Source organism: Dreissena polymorpha, chromosome 1, assembly GCF_020536995.1.
Source record: "Dreissena polymorpha isolate Duluth1 chromosome 1, UMN_Dpol_1.0, whole genome shotgun sequence".
NCBI lineage: Eukaryota > Metazoa > Mollusca > Bivalvia > Myida > Dreissenidae > Dreissena > Dreissena polymorpha.
This window is the reverse complement of record NC_068355.1, coordinates 119,914,559-119,928,316: the sequence shown is the minus strand read 5'-3', so window position 1 is coordinate 119,928,316 and position 13,758 is coordinate 119,914,559. Positions and strand designations below refer to the sequence as shown.

Here is a 13,758-nt window from a genome sequence, read left to right as displayed (position 1 = left end):
TCTCATAAAATTCCTTATAAAATTTGACCAGGCCCTCTGCACATAGGTTTATTGTTTTGTTTCCAGTGAAGTTCCTGTTGAAAGGCAACCTAGATATCTACGCAAGGACGGCCTCCAAGTATGATGACTGCAAACTTCTCCACTTGCCTAACCTTAAGTTCTGGTAAGTGTCCAGAGATATCGATTTGACCCTGAATACATGTATTGGTGTTCTCTTATTATGTTTATTAAAACATGTCTAATTCATAAATATTAATTTGTTTGTTTGATCATAATCTTTTGTTTTCCCTTGTTGATTCACTATATTTGAAGTTTTAAACTAATTCTTAGACAACCTCCTTTTTAATAATATAGTGTGTTTGCCTTGTGTGTCTGTGGTGATATTGTAAGTGTGGTATGGACCAATACTCATGATGTTAAGATATACAAATCAAAGCTCCCTATGCATGTGATAATACTGTCATTATGTTACATTAAAGCAAAAACAGGGTCAGCATTTCTATAACCAACTTATTCATTTAAGCAATAGTTATTGCTTGATTTGATATTTAACACTGTGTTTGAACAATTAATATTTGCAAATAAAATGTTTACGATTTGACATAAATGATTATACAGAATTTTGTCTCATATACTTTGGATTACATTTGAGGCCAGTTGGGTCAAGATCAACTCAGTAAAAAACCTCGTTTTATAACATAAGGAAGGTTAGTTTACAGGTTTCACAGCTTGGGATCACATTTGGGGCAAGTCAGGTCAAGTTGTATGTTACTGTTATTAAAAATAAAAATAAAGTTCCTATCAAAGACTTGAATTTGGAAGAAGATATTGTGCTGAAATTGTGTGTGGAGTTAGCTTTGGATTTCACAGTTAATAATGTTAAAGTAAATTATTTCATAAATCATTGACAATGTGGTTGAGTATTATGGCAATGTTTTTAGCTCCACTGGCCAAAGGCCAGCGGGGCTTATGTCATGGTCCTGTGTCCGTCGTGTGTGCCTCCGTGCGTGCGTCCGTGCGTAAACTTTTTCTTTAAACATCTTCTTCTCCTAAACTACTAGTCCAAATCTGATGAAATTTCTCAGGAATGTTCCTGTATTGAACCTCTTTCAAATTTGTTGAAATTATGCCCCTGGGGTCAAATTTGACCCTGCCCCGGGGATTCAAAAAATTGAAAATTTGCTTATATAAGGCCTATTTTGTGCAAACTTTAAAAATCTTCTTGTCCATAACCATTAGGCCTAGGGCTACCAAATTTGGTATGTATTGACATCTTATAGTCCTCTACCAAGTTTGTTCAAATTATGCCCCTGGGGTCAAATTTGACCCTGCCCCGGGGGGTCAAAACATTGAAAATTTGCTTATATAAGGCCTATTTTGTGCAAACTTTAAAAATCTTCTTGTCCATAACCGTATGGCATAGGGCTACCAAATTTGGTATGTAGTGACATCTTATTGTACTCTACCAAGTTTGTTCAAATTATGCCCCTGGGGTCAAATTTGACCCTGTCCCGGGGGGTTAAAAAATTGAAAATTTGCTTATGTAAGGCCTATTTTCTGCAAACTTTAAAAATCTTCTTGTCCATTGCCATTGGGTCTAGGGCTACCAAATTTGCCATGTAGTGACATCTTATAGTCCTCTACCAAGTTTGTTCAAATTATGCCCCTGGGGTTAAATTTGACCCTGCCCCGGGGGGTTAAAAAATTGAAAATAATTTGCTTATATAAGGCCTATTTTGTGCAAACTTTAAAAATCTTCTTGTCAATAACCAATTGGCCTAGGGCTACCAAATTTGCTATAATGTGACATCTTATAGTCCTCTACCAAGTTTGTTCAAATTATGCCCCTGGGGTCAAATTTGACACTGCCCCGGGGGTTTCAAAAATTAAAAATTTGCTTATATAAGGCCTATTTTGTGCAAACTTTAAAAATCTTCTTGTCCATAACCATTTGGCCTAGGGCTACCAAATTTTGTATGTAGTGACATCTTATAGTCCTATATCAAGTTTGTTCAAATTATGCCCCTGGGGTCAAATTTGACCCTGCACCGGGGGGTGAAAAAATTGAAAATTTGCTTATATAAGGCCTATTTTGTGCAAACTTTAAAAATCTTCTTGTCCGTAACCATTGGGCCTAGGGCTACCAAATTTGCTATGTAGTGACATCTTATAGTCCTCTAACAAGTTTGTTCAAATTATGCCCCTGGGGTCAAATTTGACCCTGCCCTGGGGGGTCAAAAAATTGAAAATTTGCTTATATAAGGCCTATTTTGTGAAAACTTTAAAAATCTTCTCGTCCATTACCATTGGGCCTAGGGCTACCAAATTTGGTATGTAGTGGCATCTAATAGTCCTCTACCAAGTTTGTTCAAAATATGCCCCTGGGGTCAAATTTGACCCTGCCCTGGGGGGTAAAAAAATCAAAAATTTGCTTATATAAGGCCTATTTTGTGCAAACTTTAAAAATCTTGTCCATAACCGTATGGCATAGGGCTACCAAATTTAGTATGTACTGACATCTTATAGTCCTCTACCAAGTTTGTTCAAATTTGACCGTTCCCCAGGGGTCACAAAATTGAACATATGCTTATATCGGGCCCGTTTTGTGCAAACTATAAAAATCTTCTTGTCCATAACCATTGGACCTATTTCTACCAAATTTGGTAGGTAGTGACATCTAATAGTTCTCTACTTAGTTTGTTCAAATTATGCCCCTAGGAACAAATTTGACCTTGTCCCAGGGGTCACAAAAATGAACATATGCTTAAATAAGGCCTTTTTTGTGCAAACTTTCAAAATCTTCTTGTTCTTAATTATAGAGCTTAGGGCTACTAAATTTGGTATGTAGTGATATCTAATAGTCCTCTACCAAATTTGTTCAAATTATTCCCCTGGGCTCAAATTTGACCCGGCCCCGGGGGTCACAAAACTGAACATATGACGTTTACCAGTGGAGATTACTGCGGCTGTTTGGCTGTGACCAACAACAACATCAACATCTTGTAAACATGAGATAAAACCCTGTCATTTAGTGCCATTTTAGGTCAGATGGTGACTGCTTACAAAGGCATTGAAGTAAGAACATGTGTTATGAATGTTTTTCTTATAAACTGAAAAAAGTCGGGTTTTATTTAAATATGTCGAAAGTGACCATATATCCGGATGAAAATATTTTGGATGACATGTTAATTTCATGTCTTTTTTATAGTGTTAAAACCAGTTTAATAATATATTATTGATTTTAAAAACACAGATTCCATGAACATAATTATTTCAAGGAAAGTCAATATATGATACTGCACGGTAAACTCAAACTTTGTATCGAAGAGAAGGTGTTGAAATTAATGAAGTGCAATGTCTTAACTATAGTATATGCTGCTTTTTAATAACTAATGATTCATTGTTCCATTTGTGAATCGTGACTGATCATGAATTGTTGAAATGATTGTCAATTGCTCAACAATCCATATATATTTCTGACCATTTTATAATTTTCTTAATATTAGTTATGAATTGATCTTAGAAGTCAAATGTATTACTTAATTAAATACAATTATAAATATAAAGAAATAATCTTTAGATTACCATAATATTCTCAGGCTTGTTGGTCTTAGGGATGTGAGGGTTGATGAGCAATTTCTCCTTTTATCACAATTATTTCTACCCTACCTGATCATTTCCTTCATATTCCATTTTAATTCAATTGACGTCTGCAACCTCTTTCAAATTGGGAAAGTCCAAAATGTGTTGTTTGGTAAAGGGTTAAGGAATTTTGATTCCTATGGGTCTTGTGAATCTGTTTCAAATCAAATGCGTAGATTTGATCTTCAGCATCTAAAAATATGTGAAATAGAACGACAATATATTTTGGAGAGATAAATGTACCTACGTTATAAGCAAAGGACCTGTGCAACAATTCCCAGGCTTTTTTGTCTGTTTAGTTAACACGGTAGTAACTTTTTCCATATTTTAAAATGCTCATCCTTCCAACTTTAAGCGCCTAGTGGGACGAGGGAAAGAAAGAGAAAGTCACAATTTGCTTGAGTACATTTCAACCCATGCGCATTACACGTTTTTTTCGCAAAGAAAAAACAGTGGAGCGATGCAGGGCCATCATGGCCCTCTTGATTTTTAACCCTTTCATGCTTAGAGGCTTAGTGAAACTGGCTACATGCAACCAGCATAATACCAGAACCAGCCTTCCAGTCACTTGCAGTCTGTTCAGGTTTTTTGCTGTTTGCTGCTCGTCAGTATCTGAGGGTTAGAAATGAAGCCTTTAAAAGGTCTATCCTGTATGTAAGGTATTTAATTAATTTGATTTTCTAAGGGACTACAAATGCGTCAAAGTGTGTGTCTGAGTGTCAAATGGTTAATCATTAATTTGTGTTGCCTTGTAGTGCCAAGATTGACTGGTTATCACTTGGGGATCCCAATGACCACCATCTTGTGATGCCGTGTGCTCCTGACAAGGTCCCAGAATTCTCTCTGGAGGAGCACGATTCGTTCAGGGCCTTTAGGTAAGCAGCTTCATTGGTATAGTTGAGGGATATTTTTCGGCTGCCATTTGAATATGTCACCCACTAAAATCACAAAATGATAATTGTTACTAAGCAGGAAAACATAGTTATGAGGAAGAAAAAAATGGAAGAATACAAACAAAACAAGCAAATTTGTTGAATTGATATGCCCCGCAACAAACATTTGTCTGTGATAGACAGATGGACGGACGAGCTGACGTATGGTCGGACAACACAAATTTTACATCACTCCATTTTTGGTGGGGGATAAAAAGGCAAGAGTTATGTAATAATTGCTTTTTGATGCTGGTAGTCTGCATACTCTTCTGGCAAAATAAGTGAAGTGTATGGCGTGCATGTTTTCAACAGTTAGTTATAGTACAATCTTGGATCTTGAATTTGAGGAAGGATTAAAGTCTCTGCTATTTGTATCTAATGAAACCTATGAATTCCATACTAGTGTAAGTGGAAAGATATTGTTACGGTAAATGTATATTAAGTTAAATAGTTTGCAATGGATAATGGAATGGAAGAAAGTTGATGGCTCTGTACTACAACAACTAGTGTTCTCTAAGGTGTTATGAGCCAGCAAATTCTGCCTATGTGATGCCTCTGAGATTTTTTTACTCCTATCAGTTATGATAATCAATTGGCAGGAAAGCAATCCATGCCCTTGGCTAAACTAGCTGCTGGGTACTGGCAACAAGTCACATAAAAACAAGCTATTTGCAAGTTTCAGATCTTCATATTCCTTCTGCTCAAGTGCACATCAAAGTGCATATAACATTTTGGCAAAAATAGACACTGTATTTCAGCAAATATATTTATGCCCCCCTTCGAAGAAGAGGGGGTATATTGCTTTGCACATGTCTGTCGGTCTGTCGGTCCACCAGGTGGTTTCCGGATGATAACTCAAGAACGCTTGGGCCTAGGATCATGAAACTTCATAGGTACATTGATCATGACTCGCAGATGACCCCTATTGATTTTGAGGTCACTAGGTCAAAGGTCAAGGTCACAGGTGAAGGTCACAGTTACTGGAAATAGGCATTATAAATTTATAAGGATTGAGCATGGTTCAAACAAGGGAAACAACTACGGTTTATGCATGTTCTTTTTATTACAGGTTTGCCTCCCTTTAATTCATTCAAAATCTCATTTTACAGCACAGATTCCAAATCTGACCTGTAAATGAGCCCCATATTTACTGCCAGTGCTAGGTTACCTTTTCCCATTTGATCATTCTTAAGTATTGGTCATTCTTAAGTATTGGTATTGTAATGCTGCTACTGCTGCTGCTACTGCTACTGCTACTACTACTACTACTACTACTACTACTACTACTACTACTACTACTACTACTACTACTACTACTACTACTACTACTACTACTACTTCTTCTTCTACTACTACTACTACTACTACTACTACTACTACTACTACTACTACTACTTCTACTACTACTACTACTACTACTACTACTACTACTACTACTACTACTACTACTACTACTACTACTACTACTCCTCCTCCTCGGTCTGTCCATTTGATCATTCTTAAGTATTGGTATTGTAATGCTGCCCCACCACCACCACCACCACCACCACCACCACCGCCGCCGCCGCCGCCGCCACCACCACCACCACCACCACCACCACCACCACCACCAAAAACGTATTCACACAATGGCTGCTACTACAACTTATAGCCCATATAGGGGGGCATGCATGTTTTACAAACAGCCCTTGTTATTTTAAGAGTTGACTTGGAAAGAGTTAATTTTTACTATTCTCCACAGTGTATATAATATGAAAACATGTATTTTAAACCCATTTTTCATTTTTATGTCGCCCACCACTATAGTGGGGGACATATTGTTTTTGCCCTGTCTGTTAATGGTTGGTTGGTTTGTTTGTTTGTTTGTTTCCTCCTACTTTAACATTTTGCCATAACATTTGCAATATTGAAGATAGCAACTTCATATTTGGCATTCTTGTGTATCACATGGAGCTGCACATTTTTAGTGATGAAAGGTCAAGGTCATCCTTCAAGGTCAAAGGTCAAATATATAGCTTCAAAGTGGCGCAGAAGGGGACACATTTACTGACAAATTAAGTTAGCAAACATTAATTTGATGTATCAATAATTGAATTCTGCAAAGCTCTTTATTCAAGTATTTGTTGTCATAAATAAACTAAATCAGATTTAAACCTATTTTCTTGAGCATTTCCGATGAAAACAAGTATTTAGCAGAAAAGTGTCTCGGCAAGTTCTTCCAATACTTAGCTGAACGGATGTTTAGGTAATGTTTACTATTGCAGATCTCAGAATTTGAACCTCAGTATCACCTTAGAAACCTCCAAGAAGAAGGACCCGAGGGGAGATAAACCCTCCGGCCTGTTCTACTCAAGCACCCTGAGGTTCATGGAGAAGATTGGGGTATGTTATCATGAGGAAACAAAATGTAGTGTTAGTTAACTCTTTCCCATCAGAAGCAAAGTGAAAATGGCTATGTGCAACCAGTATAAAACCAGAAGAGCCTGTGAGTAACTTGCAGTCTGTTCAGGTTTTATGCTGTTTGCTGCTCATCAGTATCTAAGGGTTGAAAATGAAGCCTTTAAAACTTGAATATAGTAAGAAAAGTCTTTAATTAAATTTCTAAGTGACTACAACTGCGTTAAAATACTTATCTAAGAGCTAAAGGGTTAAAGTCATTAAGGGCCTACCAGTTAGACCTGTAGCAAAAGATGAAATAATAAATACAGCTTTGCATAAGGTCAAAGAAGTATTTATTTCATTTTCATAGTGATATGCATTCAGATAATGATTTGTATGCTGGTATGAATGCCTGGCAAGCTTAATTCATGAAATATGTTGTGAAAAGCTGTTCATGGATGTACATGGATGTACATTTTCATTATGTCTGTCTTTCTCTTTTGTAGCAATGCTTGGCAAGCATAACTCGGCCAATACGTCGTGGGAAGCTCTTCCAGAACACCAAGGCAAGGAAACCCATGCTGAGTCGCCACTACAAGTACGCTCAACTCTCCGTCAATTTCCATCAGTTCGACGTGGACTACTGGATGTCATTCTCGCGTCAACATGGTGCAAAATTCAGCGGGAACTCCTTCGTGCTTGAATTGAGGAATGAGTTGTCGCTGCACCCTGTTGAGGATGGGTTGTATCATCGGCCGCAGGCTGACTGGAGTGTGATCTACCTGAACTGTCTCCTTTCTGGAACAAAGATCTGGCTCTGCAGTTCTCAGGAAAGGCACGAGGATGAGGTAAGAGAGATGCTTTTTTGTTTGGTTTAAGATGTCACAACATTTGTTTTTGTCTTTTGACATACAAAAAAAGGGAATTGTTTAACTGACTGCCATGATATGACTGAAATACTGTTAACATTTGCCAAAGCTCTACAAGCAAACAGACTTACTTTAGACCTATTTATGTTACCTTGTTTGTGTAAAAGCCCTGAGACAGTTTGAGTCCATATCTATGATAGATTGTTGACACTTCATATGCAGCTGTTGGCTGAAAATGCTCATCTTGGTCAGGTCTTTCTGGTTGAATGATTTTTCAGGGAGTCATACCTTTTTATGCCCCCGGATCGAAAGATCGGGGGTATATTGTTTTTGGCCTGTCCGTCTGTCATTCATTCATTGTGTATGTCCCAAAACTTTAACCTTTGGTTAAAGTTTGATAACTTTAACAATATTGAAGATAGCAACTTGATATTTGGCATGCATGTGTATCTTATGGAGCTGCACATTTTAAGTGGTGAAAGGTCAAGGTCATCCTTCAAGGTCAAAGGTGAAATATATGGCTTCAAAGCGGCGTCACAACTTTAACCTTGGTCATAACTTTTGCAATATTAAAGATAGCAACTTTATATTTGGCATGCATGTGTATCTCTTGGAGCTGCATATTTTGAGTGGTGAAAGGTCAAGGTCAAGGTCATCCTTCAAGGTCAAATTTATGGCTTTAAAGCGGCACAATAGGGGGCATTCTGTTTTTGACAAACACATCTCTTGTTGATTATTATTATGTGATATTCTGATCAAATTTGCGTTAGCACATGAGATCACAGAAACTAAGAATCTGAATTTTATAAACATCATATGCAGCATTTCTTTAATGTTGACATGCTAATTTTTTCAGGTCTTTCTGTTCCAAATATTTTTCTGGGCGTTATTTCCTTTTAATTATATATTATATTCTTATGATTTTTTCGTTTTTGTGCAAGTGTTCCGATACACTAAGACTAGTGCGATTTATGCCATCCACCACACTCCCACCGTGGACAATTTTTCGTGAGCGTGGAAAATGACCGCAATCGGAGGGTGTTTCCATCATGATAGATCGCGTCGACAGTGGCTGAACACCGCGGGCGTTATCGGGAAATCGATTTCACGATGGACCACTGCGATCGCGGTGGACCATCGTGATCGCGGTGGACCACTGCGGCCTCGGTGGATCGCGGTGAAATACAGGTGAATGTGAATGAACATATTTCAATATTGCAGGCCGTACAATTTTTGCAAAGTTCTAGAATGTTTTGTTACATTTGTATGTTCATTTGAATACATTGTCACTTGATTGTTAAAAATGGTCATTATTTTCTATTGTTTACCCTCGTTCCAGAATCATTTTACATGTCGTACATTGAGCGTGATGTACTTTTTGTTCTGTTTCTACAGTTTTTGCATAAAGATTTACTTGTTTTTTATTTCAAGAATTATTTGTTTTTGTAAAAAGTTTGGAAATGCTTTCTCGTTTGTGCACGTATAGCTTGCCAATTATTCGACGAAAAAAAAAAAAGTATCCGAAAACGGTAATCCGAAAAATTGTACGCAATTTTCACATGAAATATGCATAATATAAAATATTAATATGCATATTCTAAAATGTGCATATCATTCGACTACTTTATCTCTTAATACGATGTTTGCCATCGGCCGCAATATTGTAGGCAGAGGCCAATATCAATTGTAAATGATTTATTCTAAAAATAACACTTTCGCAATGCCGATCAAGTTTACATCAATTAACGTCACAGTGCGTGGGTTAAAATACACCACCTCAGTGTAATTCCAAACACGTGTTTCGTTAAAATAAGCTGGCCATGGCATATGCCAGATCCCTTTAAATTGGGAAAACCAGGTTACCTGGTTAAAAATTGAAAATTATGTTAAAGCAGACGACAAACAGCAGTAATTACAGGGATAATTAGTTGATGGCAATTAAATAATTATTTCATCAAGCAATGTTCAACATTATCTTATTGCAGAAAAAACGGCGTATAAAAAAAACAACAACCAGCCCACAATATAAAGCGGCGATTTCATGACAATTAATTAATAATTGGAAAAAAAATTAACAAAAATCTAACAGTAACCGATAATTGGTAATTGGAGATTAAAAATGTTAGTTTTTTTCCGAAATATATCACTGCTGTCGGACACTGATTGAGAAAAACGCTCTAGGCCACAATGTCGCAAAAGTTATTGACGCGTGTATGACAATTCACAAGGTCAAGTGTGTACACAGGTAATCTCGTTATCGATTTTTCCTGCTTGATGGCCCTATTTGCAGGCGTTTCGCATTCGCCGGACAACATTTAGAGGCAATTTGTTTTTTAATGTAGGCGGATAAAATAATCGCCATTTTTTCTAGACAATTTTAAGAAATAATAGCCAGTTGGATAAAATAATCGCCATTGGCGATAATGTCTGGCAGCAGCGTGAGCACTGCAATAATTACATATCAACATGTTACCTGTAATTTGATTCTGACTGTTTTAGTGACTCCCATGTAGAGTTGATAATTACTTTATTTATTATAAAAGATCTGTTAAATAGTAATTAGTTTCTGTGAATGTCAAATAAGAGTTTCTTTATTTACCAATTAACCTAATTATATCAAAATATATCGCTGTCTTATTGAGTAGATGAGAGTGTGAATATTTTTTTTGATTGTAATAGAAAAAACCAACAGAAGTGAGAAGATGCGTTCAAATACCATCTGTTCTGTTATGTGTTATAAATGTAAACAACAAATTCTCCATTTTATTTGATATAGTAAATTCATGTAGACATCAAATTCTCCATTTTATTCGATATAGTAAATGGATGAAGACATCACATTCTCCATCATTATTTCGTAAGAAACAAGCGTTCGTATTGTAATACGGCACATGTACACTAAATAGACATACATATACATGTTTAACAAAATCATATTTATAACATAATCAGTATTTAAATGCATGTTTATAATATAAATAATAAAAAACTCGTCAGCGTTGTTACTATGTTCATTATTTTCCGAAAACCATATTCTTGGTTGTATCTGAAATAAAAGAGTAAAACAGTTTTAAAAAAGCTAAATGTGAAACTATGACTCGTTAAATTCACCGTGATTTCTTAACAACACTTTTTATCGATACTTTGTAAATTTGATAAACATTGTATTTGCTCAATGCACAACATTATTTTAACACAATAAGTAAATCAATATTTACCATAATGTTACGATTTCTTTTTTTACGTTATTTTACATACAGTGTATGTTTCAAAATGAACTTGTTATTGAACAAAGAACAGGGTATACAAATAGTCACTCACCAAAATGACAACTGATCTTTTCGCATGACTATGATATTAAAATATAGCGGAATTTAATACTTACTGCGGATGTCTCGAATTTGTACGTGCACATTTATTCGATCCAATACGTGTAACAAAAGAAACAGGAAATCACAAAAATAGTCTGATATCAATTTACATGAACATGTAACATGTATGTATGTTATTGTTGGCGAGCTATATATATGTACACAAACGAGCAAGGGTTTTCAAAAGGTTAACAAAAAACAAATCTTTAATTAAGAACAACAAGGGAAATTTCATGCAGAAACAATTGAAACAAAACCTGAAGCATGAAACGCAAACTATACTCACGCTCGATGTAAGACATGTCAATAATTCTGTAAAGAGGGCAAACACGAGAGAAAAGAGTTGAACATTCGGTGATTTTATTATGAACTGCATGTAATATATGTACATACAAAGTTAAAAAAAAGAACATTATACGATTTGCAATTTGAATGAACATGTACATTTCGATATTGCAGACCGTTCACTTGTATTATGTTGTTGCTGCACATGTATTTCACCGCAAACCACCTACACCTTGGTGGTCCACCGCGATCGCGGTGGTCCACCGTGAGACAATTTCCTGATAACGCCGAGACTGACACCGCAAATCGCCACGGCGAAATCACCGTGTTCAACGGTGTATCGTGGTGAGATAGTAATTGTCCACTCTGGGCTGATTCACGGTGATGCGATGTGGATGGCAGAAATCGCGCTAGGCGTAATGTATATATGTAAAAATTTAATGAGATATAATATGCACTTCCCTTTTAAGGAGAACATTCACTTTTTGTCAGGTTTTTCTGCACCAATAATTTTTCTTCCCACACAATTACCGTATTTACACTAAGTTTTTGGACACTTAAAAAAATTATTTTTGTTCGTGTCCGAAAATTTTGATACGAAAAATATTCAAAACTTATGATTGACTGAAAATTTAGAGACATACATGTTATGGTTGTTTGTCAATTATTATAATGAAATAAAACCAATTATAAATGTGCAATAATTTTTATTGTGTTGTACTCTTCTTTTCCTGCTTTAAATAAAGTTCAACTTCACTTATTTGCAATCTATTACCTGAAATGGGATATAAAAACGTCATAAAAAACAACCATACTGCTTCCTGAATACGATATCATTTCAAATGCTGTTGGATGAAACCTTTGTTTATTTTACAGGTCTTTGCTACACTTCTGTTTCTCCTTAAAAACAACAAACTCATGTTTGCAATACCAGACGAGACGTTTAGAACGCTAATCCCGCTGTCCTGAATCTCCGTCTCAATAGCCGTCTTGAGATTTAAACCTGCAGAAATAAATGATACGTCACTCAATAAATCGTAATGCAATAAATCCAAAATTTAACGGTCTCCCATCAAATATACCGTTCCTTCCTCTACCTCGTATGGTAATATGACCCGCTGGAAATAAAGTAAAATCATGCACAAAATATGCTTTATCATTCCCTCCAGGAAAACACAACGGCCAAAAAGGAGCCGACTTCCAAATAGGCAGCAACACAGTTGCATTACACTTTTCGTGTTTTATCTTAAGAATACAATCACATGCCAATCGAGGTGGGGGAACAATCCAGTTGTTTTCGCCTTTCCACTCCAAACTAAATGCGTCTATAGCGGAAGTACCAGGGCACCAATATCTAGAATTAAATTTGGCCCATTTAGTATTGTAATTACATGCAAAACGATCACATGTATGTGGACCCCAAGTTGTTTCTAAATTTTCGAAAATATAATTTGCAATTGACCAATCGTCACTATCAGTGGACCTACTCAAAAAATCGGCTTGATCGTTGCTTTTTCGTGGAACCCAATTTGGTACCAATATTATACCATTACTTCTACATACATCATCAACATGTACTGCAATATCTTGAAGATATGGCTTTCTACTACCTGTTTTTAAAATACTTGTTACATTCCTGTTATCGGATTTTAATTTTACTACAGATCCTTTTACTTGTTCCAAAGAACTATTTAGCACTCTGCGTACAGCTTCTAACTCCCTCCAGGTAGAACTGAGTCTTGTTTCAGACTCGGACCAACAACCCACAACATCGCTATTGTTGTGATTCTCTACATAACCTCCAAATCCAGCTCCACTGGCGTCACAATAGACGACGGTTGTCTCATTTTCACAAAACCAATCAAATTCCTCTAATTTCCCACAATTCAGCAAATGTATGTTACATTTCCAAAATAATATCTCATCAAAAGCCTTGCTTGTCACCAAGACAGGAGCGTCCCAACTCGCTCTGGACAATACGCACTGATAAAGAGACCTTGACCTTAAACGTACAATCGGCCCTATACTATAGCGCTTTGCATCGAAATCAGCTGACCTATCAGTCTTGCAATTACAGGTACATGAAACATAGTTTCACCTTTAACAATTTTAGATGAAAGCTCATTTAATAAACAGACTGCGCTTTCTATACGCTCATCATTTACTCGCACAGTACCATCATGCATATGCCAAGTATACCCTAACCAATCTATGCACTGCCGAGGTTCCCAATGACATTTTTCATCAGCGATTAAGAACCCAAAATTCCGCAAATCTTCC

At 36.4% G+C, this 13,758-nt stretch overlaps 1 protein-coding gene across 3 annotated transcripts in view; it reads left to right on the top strand.

The window, feature by feature from the left end:
• The window catches only part of LOC127846925 (protein KIAA0100-like), a 115,019-nt gene that overhangs the window by 62,834 nt on the left and 38,427 nt on the right, over positions 1 to 13,758 (top strand). For all 3 annotated transcript variants that reach the window (XM_052378359.1, XM_052378354.1, XM_052378344.1), the window contains 4 exons: positions 67 to 163; positions 4,398 to 4,517; positions 6,839 to 6,956; positions 7,460 to 7,801. In XM_052378359.1, coding sequence (XP_052234319.1) covers positions 67 to 163; positions 4,398 to 4,517; positions 6,839 to 6,956; positions 7,460 to 7,801 — 677 coding nt within the window. The remainder of the gene's footprint in view (positions 1 to 66; positions 164 to 4,397; positions 4,518 to 6,838; positions 6,957 to 7,459; positions 7,802 to 13,758) is intronic.